This window comes from Physeter macrocephalus, chromosome 10, assembly GCF_002837175.3.
Source record: "Physeter macrocephalus isolate SW-GA chromosome 10, ASM283717v5, whole genome shotgun sequence".
In the NCBI taxonomy this organism is placed as follows: Eukaryota; Metazoa; Chordata; class Mammalia; order Artiodactyla; family Physeteridae; genus Physeter; species Physeter macrocephalus.
The window spans coordinates 81,228,344-81,243,111 of NC_041223.1; the positions used below are offsets into that span (position 1 = coordinate 81,228,344).

Here is a 14,768-nt window from a genome sequence, read left to right on the forward strand (position 1 = left end):
TGGTGGCCCTGACATAATCATTGGGCATTTTTTCAGCTTTCCTTATACAGTATACTCTGTTTCAGTCTAAGAAGTTAGAAAACGAAATGGTTAATGAAACGTACTAGAGAGTTATCATATATTTCTAATATGAATTACTAGTTTTCAAAACATCATAAAATAATAAGTATACCTAACATTAAAGCTATGTTGAACACAGTTCAGTTCAGTTTTGAAATTTAAAAATATATTCTGGGAATTTGAAGTGTTGAGGATTATCTTTCTTAGCATACTGTGGATACCAAAATGCTGGGAGGATCCCACATGCCGCGGAGCGGCTGGGCCCGTGAGCCATGGCCGCTGAGCCTGCGCGTCCGGAGCCTGTGCTCCGCAACGGGAGAGGCCACAGCAGAGGGAGGCCCGCATACCACAAAAAAAAAAAAAAAAAAAAAAAAAAAAATTATCTCATTTGATATTTAACGTAAAAAAAGTTAACATATGCACATTTGAAAGTTTTGTTCATTTTTGAAGATTTATACCTTTAAAGTACCATGAATTTTAACTTAAAAAATATATTTACAGTCATAATAGACTGCTTTTATAAATGCAAAGTGAACATCGCTTAAAATAATGTAGGTAATTACTTCCAGTGGTTTGTTTTTCCTGTATCTCTAGAACTTAGCCCAGTGGCTAACACATAGGTGGGTCCTCAGTAAGTAATGAATTAGTGGTACGTGTATGTATATGTATACATACGCACATTTATTTATTTTTTAATATGTTGAACCGTATGTTTTAGGTACTTTTTTTTCATTTATTTATTTTTGGCTTCATTGGGTCTTTGTTGCTGCATGCGGGCTTTCTCTAGTTGCAGCAGGCGGGGGCTTCTCTTTGTTGCAGTGCGTGGGCTTCTAATTGCGGTGACTTCTCTTGTTGCGGAGCACAGGCTCTAGGCACGTAGGTTGCAGTAGTTGTGGCACGCGGGCTCAGTAGTTGTGGCTCGTGGGCTCTAGAGCACAGCCTCAGTAGTTGTGGCACACGGGCTTAGGTGCTCCGCAGCATGTGGGATCTTCCCAGACCAGGGATTGAACCCGTGTCCCCTGCATTGGCAGGCAGATTCTCAACCACTGTGCCACCAAGGAAGTCCCACATGCACATTTAAATTCAGGGAATTTTAAATTAGGATACTCTAAAAGTATACAGTAAATGCAGAGTGTTGTTTAAATGTCTCTGAATTTATGTGTGCAAATCATTATATTAGGATTGACGGTGTACACTTACAAATAGGACATAGTTCTTGTGCTTAAGAAGTTTAAAATGAAATGTCTATCAGTTGCTTAATACCACATACCTGAATATTTTTAAATAGCAATATTTCACTTAATCTTTAATTAAAATTAAAACTTGCTCTCCTTTGGTCCCAAGGCTCCTGCTGTTTCCACTTTGATTTTTCTTCTCAGTCATCTCACGTCTTCAAGGTGACCTCATCTTAATCTCAACTAAGCATCTATCTCTGTGGAGTTTTGCCATGTCTCTTTAAGGCCAAATTGTGATTTTAAAGGTTCTAAATTTAATTGGCTACTGTTTCATTCACTCTTTAATTCCGGCTTTGTGATCTGACCATATGTTCTCTTCAGGGCCACACCTTCCTAGAAATAATAGTAATAAATATATTTATATATTTTAATCTTTGTATTATTTACAAATGTAATATTTAAACTATCATCGAGGAAATTATTAAAGAAAAATAAAGACTAAATATTCAGCTCCCTAGAGTCCATCTAAAGTCATCCCTGATTTATAATCTTCATTTAGCTTTTAGTAACCCTCTGTGTGTGTGTGTGTGTGTGTGTGTGTGTGTACAAAGATACATGTATGCTCCATTACATACACAAACTAGTAGTGTAATGATGTTAAAACACAAACATATTATAATACTTTTATCTCATAATTTTTTCTGCTTAAACTGATATTGTTAATGACTGATAAGATTTTTTTTAATATATATTTTTTCTTAATTTTGTAGAATACATAAGCAACTAAAAGTGCATAAACTAAACAGAATAGTTATGACCTCAAAAAAATACTGAATTCTTTAAACCAAATACATATCTTATAGTATGAAACTAATTTTTTAAAAACCGTCTACTATTAATCCTGTATTTTCTCAAAATTATGCTTAAGAATAATTTATTATCTTTTAAAAGAAAAAATGAATAAATCAAATAAAGCATTGAAACTCTTAGAATCGTTAGTAACTCCTATGGTTGCTATGCATTCTCTCATTTAAGGTAAGATTGTTTTTCTCGTCTGTCTTTACACATGCCTGTTTCCCTTTGGGTTTTATGCCATGTTAGTATTTGACCTGTGTGTGGATCTGATACACTGTTTTCCACCAGCAGTAAATACTGTGGGAGACTGATAGAAGCAGACCAACTTTATTTTTTAATACATATAGATGTATAGAAATTGCAGCACTGCATATTTTTAAATGTTTTGAAGTGACTTCGTCTCTTTTGCTTTAGTTTTTACCAGATTCGTGCATCTATGAAAATTCCACCAAGAGTTCCCCACAGAGTAGAAGCTAGTTTGTTACATGCAGCAGGTAAGCCAAGGAATATTTTCAACTTTTAAAAAAAAATGTGAAGCAACATTATAATGACCAATAATAACTTTTCATAATTATTTTTATCTTTTAATTACAAATATAAGATGCCAAAGAGCATCATTCTCATACCTCTTATAAAAAATATATTTGAGGCCTCAGTAAAACAGGCTTGATTATAGGTTCCTTGTCTCCCTCTTAGGTTTCTTATGATGAGTGAATAAAAGAAAGTATGTGAAATTTCCATGAAACCAAACATAAGTGGGGGTGGTATCATTTATATCATGTAATATATAATTTTAACAAATACACAGTGAATGTGGACACATAATTTGACATATGATCACAAAGGTTTTATGATAAAGTTTTATAGTATGCGTTTTGAGAATATTTTTCAACCACTTTTTTTTTTCTGGTTGATTACTCTAATTAGAAAACAAAGGGCCAGAAAGCGTAAAATAAACATGTTATAGCAGCTCTTTTATTACTCATACTCTGAGGAGACACACCAGCATTAAAGGATTGGAGCCAAAACTGGTGGCCCTGACATAATCATTGGGCATTTTTTCAGCTTTCCTTATACAGTATACTCTGTTTCAGTCTAAGAAGTTAGAAAACGAAATGGTTAATGAAACGTACTAGAGAGTTATCATATATTTCTAATATGAATTACTAGTTTTCAAAACATCATAAAATAATAAGTATACCTAACATTAAAGCTATGTTGAACACAGTTCAGTTCAGTTTTGAAATTTAAAAATATATTCTGGGAATTTGAAGTGTTGAGGATTATCTTTCTTAGCATACTGTGGATACCAAAATGCTGGTTAATGTTAAAGTTTAATGAATTGTACGTAATGGAGAGTTTACTCTTTCTGAAGACTGTCAAAATGCTCAGGGAGGCCTATTGCTTATGACCAAAAATATGTACCTTTTTTCTTTTCAAAATTAATTTTCTTCTTGGCCTGGTGTACATGTTGGAGTATACATTTATTGTCAATAGGTCTTTTGTAAGTCTACTTTCTAGGAAACAGGTTAAAACAACTAATGTTACAGGACAGATTGGTACTGCCTTTTTGACCTTCCTTAATCAGCAGACTAAATGTCCTGCTTTGTTGTATCTCCTAAAGTTGCCAGTTGGAAAATACTGTAGAAAAACTTCTTTTTTCTGGACTACCTTTTTATTTATATATATTTTCAGCTTTATAGAGGAATAATTGACAAATATCATTTTATATATTTAAAGTGTACAATGTGATTTGTTATACACATACATTGTACAATACATATACATATGTGATTTGTTATACAGGTACAATGTGAAAAAATTGCCATGGTCAAGATAATTAGCACATCTATCACTTCACATAGTTAGTTGTTTTGTGTGTTTGTGGGAAAGAAAGCTTAAGATTTATTCTTAACAGATTTCAAGTGTACAGTACTTTTTTTCTAACTATAGTCATCATGCTGTGCATTAGATCTGCAGAACTTATTTTTCTTATAACTAAAAGTTTGTACCCTTTGACCTACATCTCCCCATTTCTCCCACACTCAGCCCCTGGCAACTACCATTCTACTGTCTATTTCTATGAAACTGACTTTTTGGTTTTGTTTCCACATGTAAATGATAACATCCGGTATTTGTCTTTCTGTGTCTGACTTATTTCATGCAGCTTAATGCCCTCCAGGTTCATCCATGTTGCTGCAGATGACAGGATTTCCATCTTTTTTATGGCTGAATAGTATTCCATTGTTTAAAGAAACACTGCATTTTCTTTATCCATTCATCCACTGGCAGACACTTGGGCTATTTCCACGTCTTAGCTATTGTGAATGATGCTGCAATGAAAATGGGAGTGCAGAATTTTCTTTTAGATGCTGATTTCATTTCTTTCAAATATATATTCAGGAGTGGGATTGCTGGATCATTTGGAAGTTCTATTTTCAATTTTTTGAGGCTCCTCCATACTGTTTGCCATAGTGACTGCACCAATTTACATTCTCCCCAACAGTGCACAAGTGTTCCCTTTTCTCCACATCCTGGCCAACATTTGTTATCTCTTGACGTTTTGATAATAGCTATTCTGACAGATGTGAAGTGGTATCTCTTTGTGCTTTTGATTTGCATTTCCCTGATGATTAGTGATGTTGAGCACCATTTCATGTATATGTTGGCCATTTGTATGTCTTCTTTGCCAAAAAATGTCTTTTCGATTCCTCTGCCTATTCTAAAATCAGATTGTTTTTTTGCTATTGAGTTGTTTGGTTCTTTATATATTTTGGATATTATCCCGTATCAGATATATGATTGGCAAATATTTTCTCCCAGTCAGTAGGTTGGTTTTTCTTTTGTTGGTGGTGTCCTCTGCTGTGCAGAAGCCTTATAGTTTAATGTAGTCCCACCTGTCTATTTTTGCCTTTGCTTTGGTGTCAAATCCAAGTAATCGTTGCCAAGACCAATGTCAAGGAGCTTTTCCCCTTTGTTTTCTTCTAGGAGCTTTGTGGTTTCAGGTCTCAAATTTAAGTCTAATCCATTTTGAGTTAATTTTTGTGAGTGATATAAAATAGGGGTCCAGTTTGATTCTTTTGCATGTGAATGTCCAGTTTTCCCAGCACCACTTTTCGAAGAGACTTTCTTCTCCTTATTATGTGTTCTTGGTGCCTTGTCAGGTATTAGTTGACCATATGTGGTGGGCTGATTTCTGGGCTCTCTTTTTTGTGCCATTGACCTATGTGCCTTTTTTTTATGCCAGTACCATACTGTTTTGATTACTATAGCCTTGCAATATAGATTGAAATCAAGAAGTGTGATGCCTCCAGCTTTGTTCTTTCATTCTCAAGATTGCCCTGGCTATTCAGGAACTTTTGTGGTCTCATACAAAGTTTAGGATAATTTTTTCTGTTTCTGTGAAAAATACCATTGGAATTTTGATAAGAGATTATATTGAATTTGTAGATCACTTCAGGTAGTATGGATATTTTAGCAATATTCATTCTTCCAATCCAAGAACACAGGTTATCTTTCCATTTATTTATGTCTTCTTCAGTTTCTTTCCTCAGTGTCTTATAGTTTTCAGTGTACAGGTCTTTCATCTCCTCTGGTTAAATTTATTCCTAAGTATTTTATTGCTTTTGATGCTATTGTAAATGGGATTTTCTTCTTGATTTCTCTTTCACATAGTCCATTGTTAGTGTATAGAAATGCAACTGATTTTTATATGTTGATTCTGTGTCCTGCAACTTTATTAAATTCATTGATTAATTCTAACAGCTTTTTGGTGGAGACTTTAGGGTTTTTATGTATAAGATCATGTCATCTGCATACAGAGATGATTTTAATTCTTCCTTTAAATTCTTTAATTTAATTAAAGAATTAAATTCCTTTAATTCTTCCTATTTGGATGCCTTTAATTTCCTTTTTTTGCCAGTTTGTTGTGGCTAGGACTTCTAGTACTGTGTTGAACAGGAGTGGTAAGAGTGGGCATCCTTTTCTTGTTCCTGACTTGAGAGGAACACTTTGAACTTTTTACCACTGAGGATGTGTTAGCTGTGGGCTTGTCATAAATGGCCTTTATTATGTTGAGGTACATTCCTTCTGTACCTAATTTATTGAGAGTTTTTATCATGAAAGTATGTTGAGTTTTGTCAAATTATTTTTCTGCATCTGTTGAGATGATCATATGATTTTTATCCTTCATTCTTATCCTTCATTTATCTTCATTTCGTTAATGTGGTATATCACGTTTATTGATTTGCATATGTCAAACCATCCTTGCATCCCAGGGATAAATCCCACTTGATCATAGTGTATGATCCTTTTAATGTGCTCTTGAATTTGGTTTGCTAGTATTTTGTTGAGGATTTTTGCATCTGTGTTCATCAGAGCTATGGTACACAAAGATATCAACACTTTTACATGCAGTGGCCCTGAATGAACTGTGAGACATGCTGCTTTTCCTGCCCAAGACCATCCCCAGGTTGGTTACCTTTTATGTGTGTCATGTTCCACAGCTTCTGAACCATCCTCTGAAACCTCTCTGGGAATGTAAATCTGGCATCCCAATTGTACTTCCTGCCAGTATACCCCAGAATAGCCTATGGTGTTGAATGTTTAAGGTTGTATGAAAATTATAGAGAATAATGGTTGATGGAATGTCATGACTTATTAGAGGCTCACTGGTATAGGAGATCCAAAATAATGTTCAGGTGAGTTTCCTCACCAGCAATCTGAAAAACAAAGAGCAAAGAAAGGCAGCCAGTTTATTCCAGTCTAAGAGGTATTGGTTCTTTTCTCTTTTTATGTCTTTCCTCCCCCAAGATTTGTTTCATTTTAAAATGATATTTAAGAGTTCCTGGAGTATGTGTACCTTTTTAGTATTAGTAAATTTGTTAGGAAAAAGTATCCTTCCAAAATTTTTCTGCCTCCAGAAATTACTCCTGTGTATTTGGCTGACTTTGTGTTAATAAATATATATCACTGATTTCTAGACTCATCCTTGCTAACAACATTAATATGTGTAAGTCTCTTTTCGCTTCTGTTCCTTAACAGTTCACATTTCCTTCCAAGGTCTTGAATTTTCTCTGTACTTTTTGTTACATACCCTATTTTTCTTCTAATTTAGATTTGTGCTTCCATCTCAAAACCTTTTCTTTCCAGCTCTATATTTTACCATATATCCTACACCGTGTGTATATTTCTGGAAAACTTTTAAGAAGAAGAGAAAAAAATGATGATTTTGTCTGTGAGTTGCAGTAGGCAGGTTAGATGGTTTGGGAATTAGATGGTGTTATACAGCTTATTGCAACATGTTTAAATTATTTCCAGCACAAGATTGTGCTGACAGTGAGAGGCTTGAGTCAGGACATAGCTGTCATCTTATAATAACATCAGTCATGAGAGACAGTGAGTATTTATGGGGCTGCTGAAAACGGAATAATAACAGTGCATTCAGAGATTTCTGCAACAGAGAAGTCATTGCCAGTTCTGGGAAGCTGGCCCCAGTTTGAAATGTTAGAAGACTATGTACAATTTTGATAAAAAGTCAAGAACAACTCGCCATTTCTAATAGTGATATTAGTTTTTAAAAAGAAGCATATACTGTTTTATTTGATTTTTCATATCTGTCCGTCCCTTTTCTCTGAAAAAAATATTTTTATGCAAATAATACCCGCAAAGAGTTAAAAGATCCATTAGTCCAGAAAGATTAGTAGTGAAAACCATAGCTCCTTCTCTGGATGCATCCGCTTTTAACTGTTTCTGTAGTCCTGATGGTTTCCCCTACATGGACATTCCACGTCCTGTGACAATTTCTGTCACACCACTTCCTCCCTCTCCTCCTATTTTTTAAGAGATACCATTATTCTCACATTTCTCTTTGATCATTACCGGAGCTTCAAATGAAATATTTAAAGCTCTGTTTCTTATTTCAGCACATATGACAGACCTCTCATTTTTTAAAGTAAAGATGTAAACAATCTTACCTCTTTTTTCAAATTTTCTCTTTCCCTCCACTTCCCAACCTGTTGGACATACCCTTTGTTTTATATTATCAAGATTGCTAACATTCATATTCGGATTTGTAACTGTAGTTAAATCTTGTGGTTTTTGTCTATGGGTTTATTCCAAATGTTGAAAACAAGTAAACAGCATTTACATTTTCATGGTAACACAAGCGGGAAAGGGTTTATAAAATTGAAATGACTATCCAGCATAAAGAAGGAGGATCTTAAGTTTCTGGCAAGACAAGGCAGATCTAGTTCCCGTTTTGGTATTGATCTGGGTCACCTATGAGATCGAGATAGCTATAGGTATATCTTAGGTATTTTAGTAGTTGTAGAGTCAAAGGTGCAGCTTTGTTGTGGTTAACAAAGTAGTTCCTTGGAATCAGGATACCAGCTTCCTTTTATGTTACCTTGGAAAACTCACTTAACCTCTGCGAGCTTCAGTTTCTCATCTGTGAAATGTGTAACCTGCTTTACAATAAGTGAAAGTTCATAGCAAACTGTAAAGGGCCATATACATGTAGGATATTGTTATCGGGCTTCTAGTAATACAAGAAAGAATAAGAAGCAGTCAAGTTTGACTCATTTACTATGCCATTTGTGAACCATTTAATGTTGTAAAGAGCCGAAACTTATTAATTGGATGTTTTCCTATGATTTAAATAATTTCTTTTATGCAACATAGTAACTAAGCACATAGGATAACATCTCATGTTAATAAGTAAATCTAAAATTTTTTTAAAAAATCAATAAAACCATTTCCTGGACAAGAAGCATGAACCAGGATGACCAAGGGCAAGAGGGGAAAATGCAAGGGAGGAAGAGACCTCAGAAAAGTCCCTGGACTTTATAACTTATTACAGAAATCTGGGTACCTGGGCTTCCATTTCTGTTCGTATAAAGCTAGCTTAATCTGCACAGAGTATTTGAATTTAGACATAACTAGTTTCAAGTCTTGTTCTGCTGTTTACTAGCTTTATGGTCTTAAGCAAATTAATCAATTTCTCTGAGCCTTTCCTAATCAGTGAAATGGAAATAATCCCTGTTTTTTTGTGTGTGTTTTTTGAAAAGTGTGTTTTTTGAAAATTAAATGAGAAAATTGGGTCAAGAGGCCTGGTGTAGCGCTCAGTAAATATTGGGTACTTTGTCCTGGCTTCCCGTTCTATCTTAACTGCTGCAGATGTTAAAGAGCTGGAATAAGGTGACCTCTAGGATCTCAGCACCTGCTTGATGTAAGGAGAGACAGTCCCGGAAGAGGGGGCTACTGGAGCCATTTGTGTGCCTCTCCCTTCTCCGTGTTTAAGGGCTGGCCTTGCTTGTACACAGGAGAGCTGATTGATATGGTGTGCCCTCTTCAGCACCTTCTCTGGGTCTTTTCTTCCTCAGTGAGACAGCTCTTCCCCTCTAGCGTGGGGTTCTGTAGTAAGTGTAAGAGTGAACTGCAGGTATGTCTTTGAACTAGTTTATCAGTGTGGCATAGAAGACCAAGCACAGGCTTTGCAGCAAACAGCAGTGGCATTTATTTCCTGGACAACTTAGTTATGTTATCAGAGGCTTGGTATCTATAAAATGGATATATTAATCCCTGCCCTATAAGATTGCCTAACGGATTAATAACAATATACGTAAAGCACAGTCCTGGCACATAGTAAGTGCTCTATAGATGGTAGCTAGTAGTAGTAGTGAGAAGCAATAAATAAGTAATAAGTAGTAATTGAAAGTCAGCTATTTTTCCTTTTTATTGAATAAATTTGGCATTTTTATTGAATAATGTAACATTGTATAAATTTAACATTGTGTACAATGTATTACTTTGATACATTTGTATATTGTACTGTGATTGCCATTGTAGTGATATTTATCACATTACCTAATTATAGTGCAGTATTGTTGTCTTTATTCATTATGCTATGCATTATATCTCTGACTTATTTATACTAAACTCATTGCAAGCTCATACCCTTAAGCTACATCAGTGTTATCTTCCCACCCGCCCCCATACCAGGGGATGGGGGGGGTGGGAAGATAAGATTGTTCTTATTTTACTCTCTGTTCGTTATGAGTTTGACTTTTTTTTAGGATTCCACATATAAATGATATCATACATACTGTCTTTCTCTAACTTACTTCACTTAGCATAATGTGCTCAATCAGGATCCATCCATATTGTCGCAAATGGCAGGATGTCCTCCTTTCTTGTGGCCGAATAATATTCCATTGTGTATATATACACCACACCTTTTTTATCCTTTCATCTGTTGATGGGCATTGAGATTGCTTCCACGTCTTGGGTATTGTGAATGATGCTGCAGTAAACATGGGAGTGCATATATCTCTTCAAAATCCCATTTCCGTTGCCTTTGGGTATATACCCAGAAGTGGAATTGCTGGATCATATGGCAGATCTGTTTTTAGTTTTTTGAGGAACCTCCATATTGTTTTCCACAGTGGTCAGACCAACTTACACTCTCACCAACATCGTGTGAGGGTTCCTTTTTCTCCACACCCTCGCCAGCACTGTTGTCTCTTTTCTTCTTGAGGATGGTCATTCTGACAGGTGTGAGGTGATAGGTAATTGTGGGTTTGTTTTGCATTTCCCTGATGATTAGCCTTGCTGACCATCTTTTTATGTGACTGTTGGCCATTATAGTGTCCTCTTTGGAAAAAAAAATCTATTTAGTTCTTCTGTAAGACTGCTATTTATGGGGAGAAAGAAAGAGAAATTGCCCAAAATTCAAGCAATAATATTCATGGAAAGTCTTATTACTAAAAAAGTATATTCTCCACTTTGATAAAAGCTTCACAACTAGATAAACATTTGGACTAATAAGAAATCAAACCTGGTTGAACCAAAAGGAAATTTCCAGCTATTTGTGTTTGACCAGGGTTTTTCTAAGGCTGTCTAGTCTGGGTAAGATTCCTTGTGCATATATGTATTGCATTCTTTTTCCTACCTACCACCACCCAGTGCTTTTATACAGGTGGTAGTGGTTAAAAGAAAAAGGGGGCTTCCCTGGTGACACAGTGGTTAAGAATCCACCTGCCAATGCAGGGAACACGCTTCGAGCCCTGGTCTGGGAAGTTCCCACATGAGGCAGAGCAACTAAGCCCGTGCACCACAACTACTGAGCCCATGTGCCTAGAGCCCATGCTTTGCAACAAGAGAAGCCACCGCAATGAGAAGCCCACGCACCGTAGTGAAGAGTAGGCCCTGCTCGCAGCAACCAGAGAAAGCCCGGGAGCAGCAACAAAGACCCAACACAGCCAAAAAATAAAATAATAAATAAATAAATACATACATAAATTCTAAAAAAAGAAAAGAAAAAGGGGGGGACTTCCCTAGTGGCGCAGTGGTTAAGAATCCACCTGCCAATGTAGGGGACACGGGTTCAAGCCTTGGTCCGGGAAGATCCCACGTGCCACGGAGCAACCAAGCCCATGTGCCACAACTACTGAGCCTGCTCTCTAGAGCCCACGAGCCACAACTACTGAGCCTGTGAACCACAACTGCTGAAGCCCCCATGCCTAGAGCCCGTGCTCCGCAACAAGAGAAGCCACTGCGATGAGAAACCTGCACATGCAACGAAGAATAGCTACCCCTCGCTGCAACTAGAAAAAGCCTGTGTGCAGCAACGAAGACCCAATGCAGCCATAAATTAAAATTAATTAATTAATTAATTAATTAAAAAATAAATAAAAGAAAAAGGGAAGTCTGGAAATAGGGTCTAGGTATCAGGAAGAGTTGGCCCAGGTGCTTTGCCTTGGCAGTGGCTAACTGGCCACTTGTAATGAAGCGTCAGTATTTTGCAGTGCTGCTAGAAGAACCATCTCTTTCTCCCCTGTTAGTTGTTTCCTTAAGCTCTGCCCAGACGACCAACCTTTCCGGGCCTTCCTTTGACAGACACTGAAATGTTGTGATAGATTTTTCTGAATTGTGAAGATTTTTCATGACTTGACCCCCATCCTACATATCTGACTTTATTTCCCACCGTTGTCCCTGTGGATTCTCTGGAACAAATTCGCTGGGCTCTAAACTCCCTCCTATTCTGTGCACATTCCTCCCCTCATTGTCTCTTTTGTTAGGCAGTAGATGCCTCCCATAGGCACTGAGAAGTTTCCTCTGCCATGTTGTCATAGCGCTTTCTATAGACTTCTTTCAGCTCTTAGCATCTTAACACATTTTTTCCAATTCAGAAATGGAATTCTAATACAAACAAACAACAAGAATCATTAAAGAAAAATGCTTTTAAAAATGAGGAAAGTTTAAAGAAATACATAGCTAGAGACAATTCATATTATGTCACTAATCCATTACTGTTATCAGGAACTGAATAATTTCAACAACTGTGAATGGAAAACTCACCAGAAAGTTAGCTCTTGCAATAAACTCTTGCATAGGTTATGAAACTTGAGTCCATTTGGCATCACAAGCCTCCACTTCCTTTCCCTGGATTCAGCGGCTTCCTTCTGTCACTGCCATTTGTTGTCTTTTTACCTGGCTGAAGAGACAGTGATAATTACAGTGCCATTTGCTTTGGCCTCCGGAAATAAGGAATTAGGAGATTATCACATTGTACTGCAATTATTTGCTTGAATGTTTCTATCCAAACTAGACTGGGAACTCTGAAAACAAGGGCAGTGTTCTTATTTATGTTCATATCTCTTAGTTCTCAATATTTTAGCGGCAAATTGTTGTTGAATGAATGCTCACTTGTTCACAGAATAAATGAGAGATACCAATGCTAGCTGTTTAACCAAAAGAAATGGAAATGCAGAAAGATGGTGATAAGAATAAAATCTAAATTATCATGATTTAATGGAAGTATTTGTAGGCCTCTATCACAAGTCTCTCAAAGTGTAGGTTTGATGTTTGGGTTAGCAGATGACTGATAGGCAAAGTGAAAATAGAGTCATTTCAACAAGGAAATAGGGCACTAAATTAAGAAGTTAGCTGAAAGTTCAGTTCTTCAATAGATACTTGCTGAGTGCCTGTTATGTGTAAGACATAGTCCTCACTCGTAAATCAAAGCAATGAAACATGTTTATGTGGTTCCTAACCTCATGGATGGAGGTTATCATCTAATAAGTGTTAAAAAGCAGGAAGGCTTTCTGAGTCAAGACAATAAACTGAGTACACACATATGTCTGGGTCTTCTTGTTTCCAGGACTCCTTGGTAATAGCAATGGAGGAGTGTAAGAAGGAATAACAAAAATATTTCAGTGAATTTTGAAGGACAGAAAACAGAAGTAGGAGCTGAACTACCTTTTTGGGACACTTTCCCTGCAAGCATGCAGATGGGAATAGCAGATGAAGGAAAGTGAGAGGCGGGCCTAGAAACAGGGATAAATTAAAGGTCTGTAATCAGGTCAGCTGGGCACCCCAGGCCCAGTGCAGAATGTCAGGAAATTAATGTTAACCTTAGGACGAAAACCTCAAGGCTTCTCTCTAAATAAATTGCCATGGGTTACTAACACTCCAGAGTAAAGCACTCTTTTTTTTTTTTTTTGGTAAAAAACACATAACAAGAAATTTCCCCTCTTAACAAACTTTTAAGTGTTGTGTTGCTCACTGTATGCACATTGTTGTTTGACAAACTCTGTACGTTGAACATGGTGTACCGAGAACTCCTCATTTACCCCAGCTCCTGGCCCCTAGCAGCCACTCTTGTACTTACTGCTTCCGTGAGTGACGACTTGAGATCCCTCGTGTAGGTGGAATCATGCAGCATTCGTCTGGCCTATTGCACTTAGCATAAGTCCTCATGGTTCATCCATGTGGTAGCGCATGACAGGATTTCCTTCTTTTTTTTTTTAAATTTAATTAATTAATTTATTATTTATTGTTGGTTGCGTTGGGTCGGTTGCTGTGCGCGGGCTTTCTCTAGTTGCGGTGAGCAGGCGCTACTCTTCTTTGCGGTGTGTGGGCTTCTCATTGTGGTGGCTTCTCTTGTTGCGGAGCACGGGCTCTAGGCACGCAGGCTTCAGTAGTTGTGGCTCATGGACTTAGTTACTCAGTGGCATGTGGGATCTTCCTGGACCAGGGCTCGAACCCGTGTCCCCTGCATTGGCAGGCAGGTTCTTAACCACTGCACCACCAGGGAAGCCCACCTCCTTCTTTTTTAAGGCTGAAAATATTCCATCTTATATCTCATTTTCTTTATCCATTCATCCGCTGATGGACATTTATGCTTCTATGAACAGCACAGTGCAGATATATGTCTTCAAGACCCTGTTTTCAAATCTTTTGTATAAATATCCAGAAGTGGGATTGCTAGATCATATGGTAGTTTTCTTTTAATTTTTTGAGGAGCCTCCATACTGCTCTCCATGGTAGCTACATCATTTACATTCCCACCAACAGTGCACACAAGTTCCAGTTTCTCCGCAAGCGCTGACCGTGTACCTAATACCATATGAAGTAAGAAATAAATGAAGTTTCTTTTTTTTTCTAAGTTTTGAATTTTATTTATTTTTTTATACAGCAGGTTCTTATTAGTCATCCATTTTATACACATCAGTGTATACATGTCAATCACAATCTCCCAATTCAGCACACCACCATCCCCACCCCCCACCGCTTTCCCCCCTTGGTGTCCACACGTTTGTTCTCTACATCTGTGTCCCAACTTCTGCCCTGCAAACCGGTTCATCTGTACCATTGTTCTAGGTTCCACATATATGC

At 37.0% G+C, this 14,768-nt stretch overlaps 1 protein-coding gene across 7 annotated transcripts in view; it reads left to right on the forward strand.

The window, feature by feature from the left end:
- FAM135A (family with sequence similarity 135 member A) overlaps positions 1 to 14,768 on the forward strand; it is a 127,593-nt gene that overhangs the window by 36,218 nt on the left and 76,607 nt on the right. For 6 of the 7 annotated variants that reach the window (XM_024132952.3, XM_024132954.3, XM_028494688.2 and 3 more), the window contains exon 1: positions 2,484 to 2,584. The exons of the other annotated variant lie outside the window; for it this stretch is intronic. In XM_024132952.3, coding sequence (XP_023988720.1) covers positions 2,527 to 2,584 — 58 coding nt within the window. In that variant the 5' untranslated portion in view covers positions 2,484 to 2,526. Of the gene's footprint in view, positions 1 to 2,483; positions 2,585 to 14,768 lie in introns of those variants that run through there. 7 annotated transcript variants of the gene reach the window in all.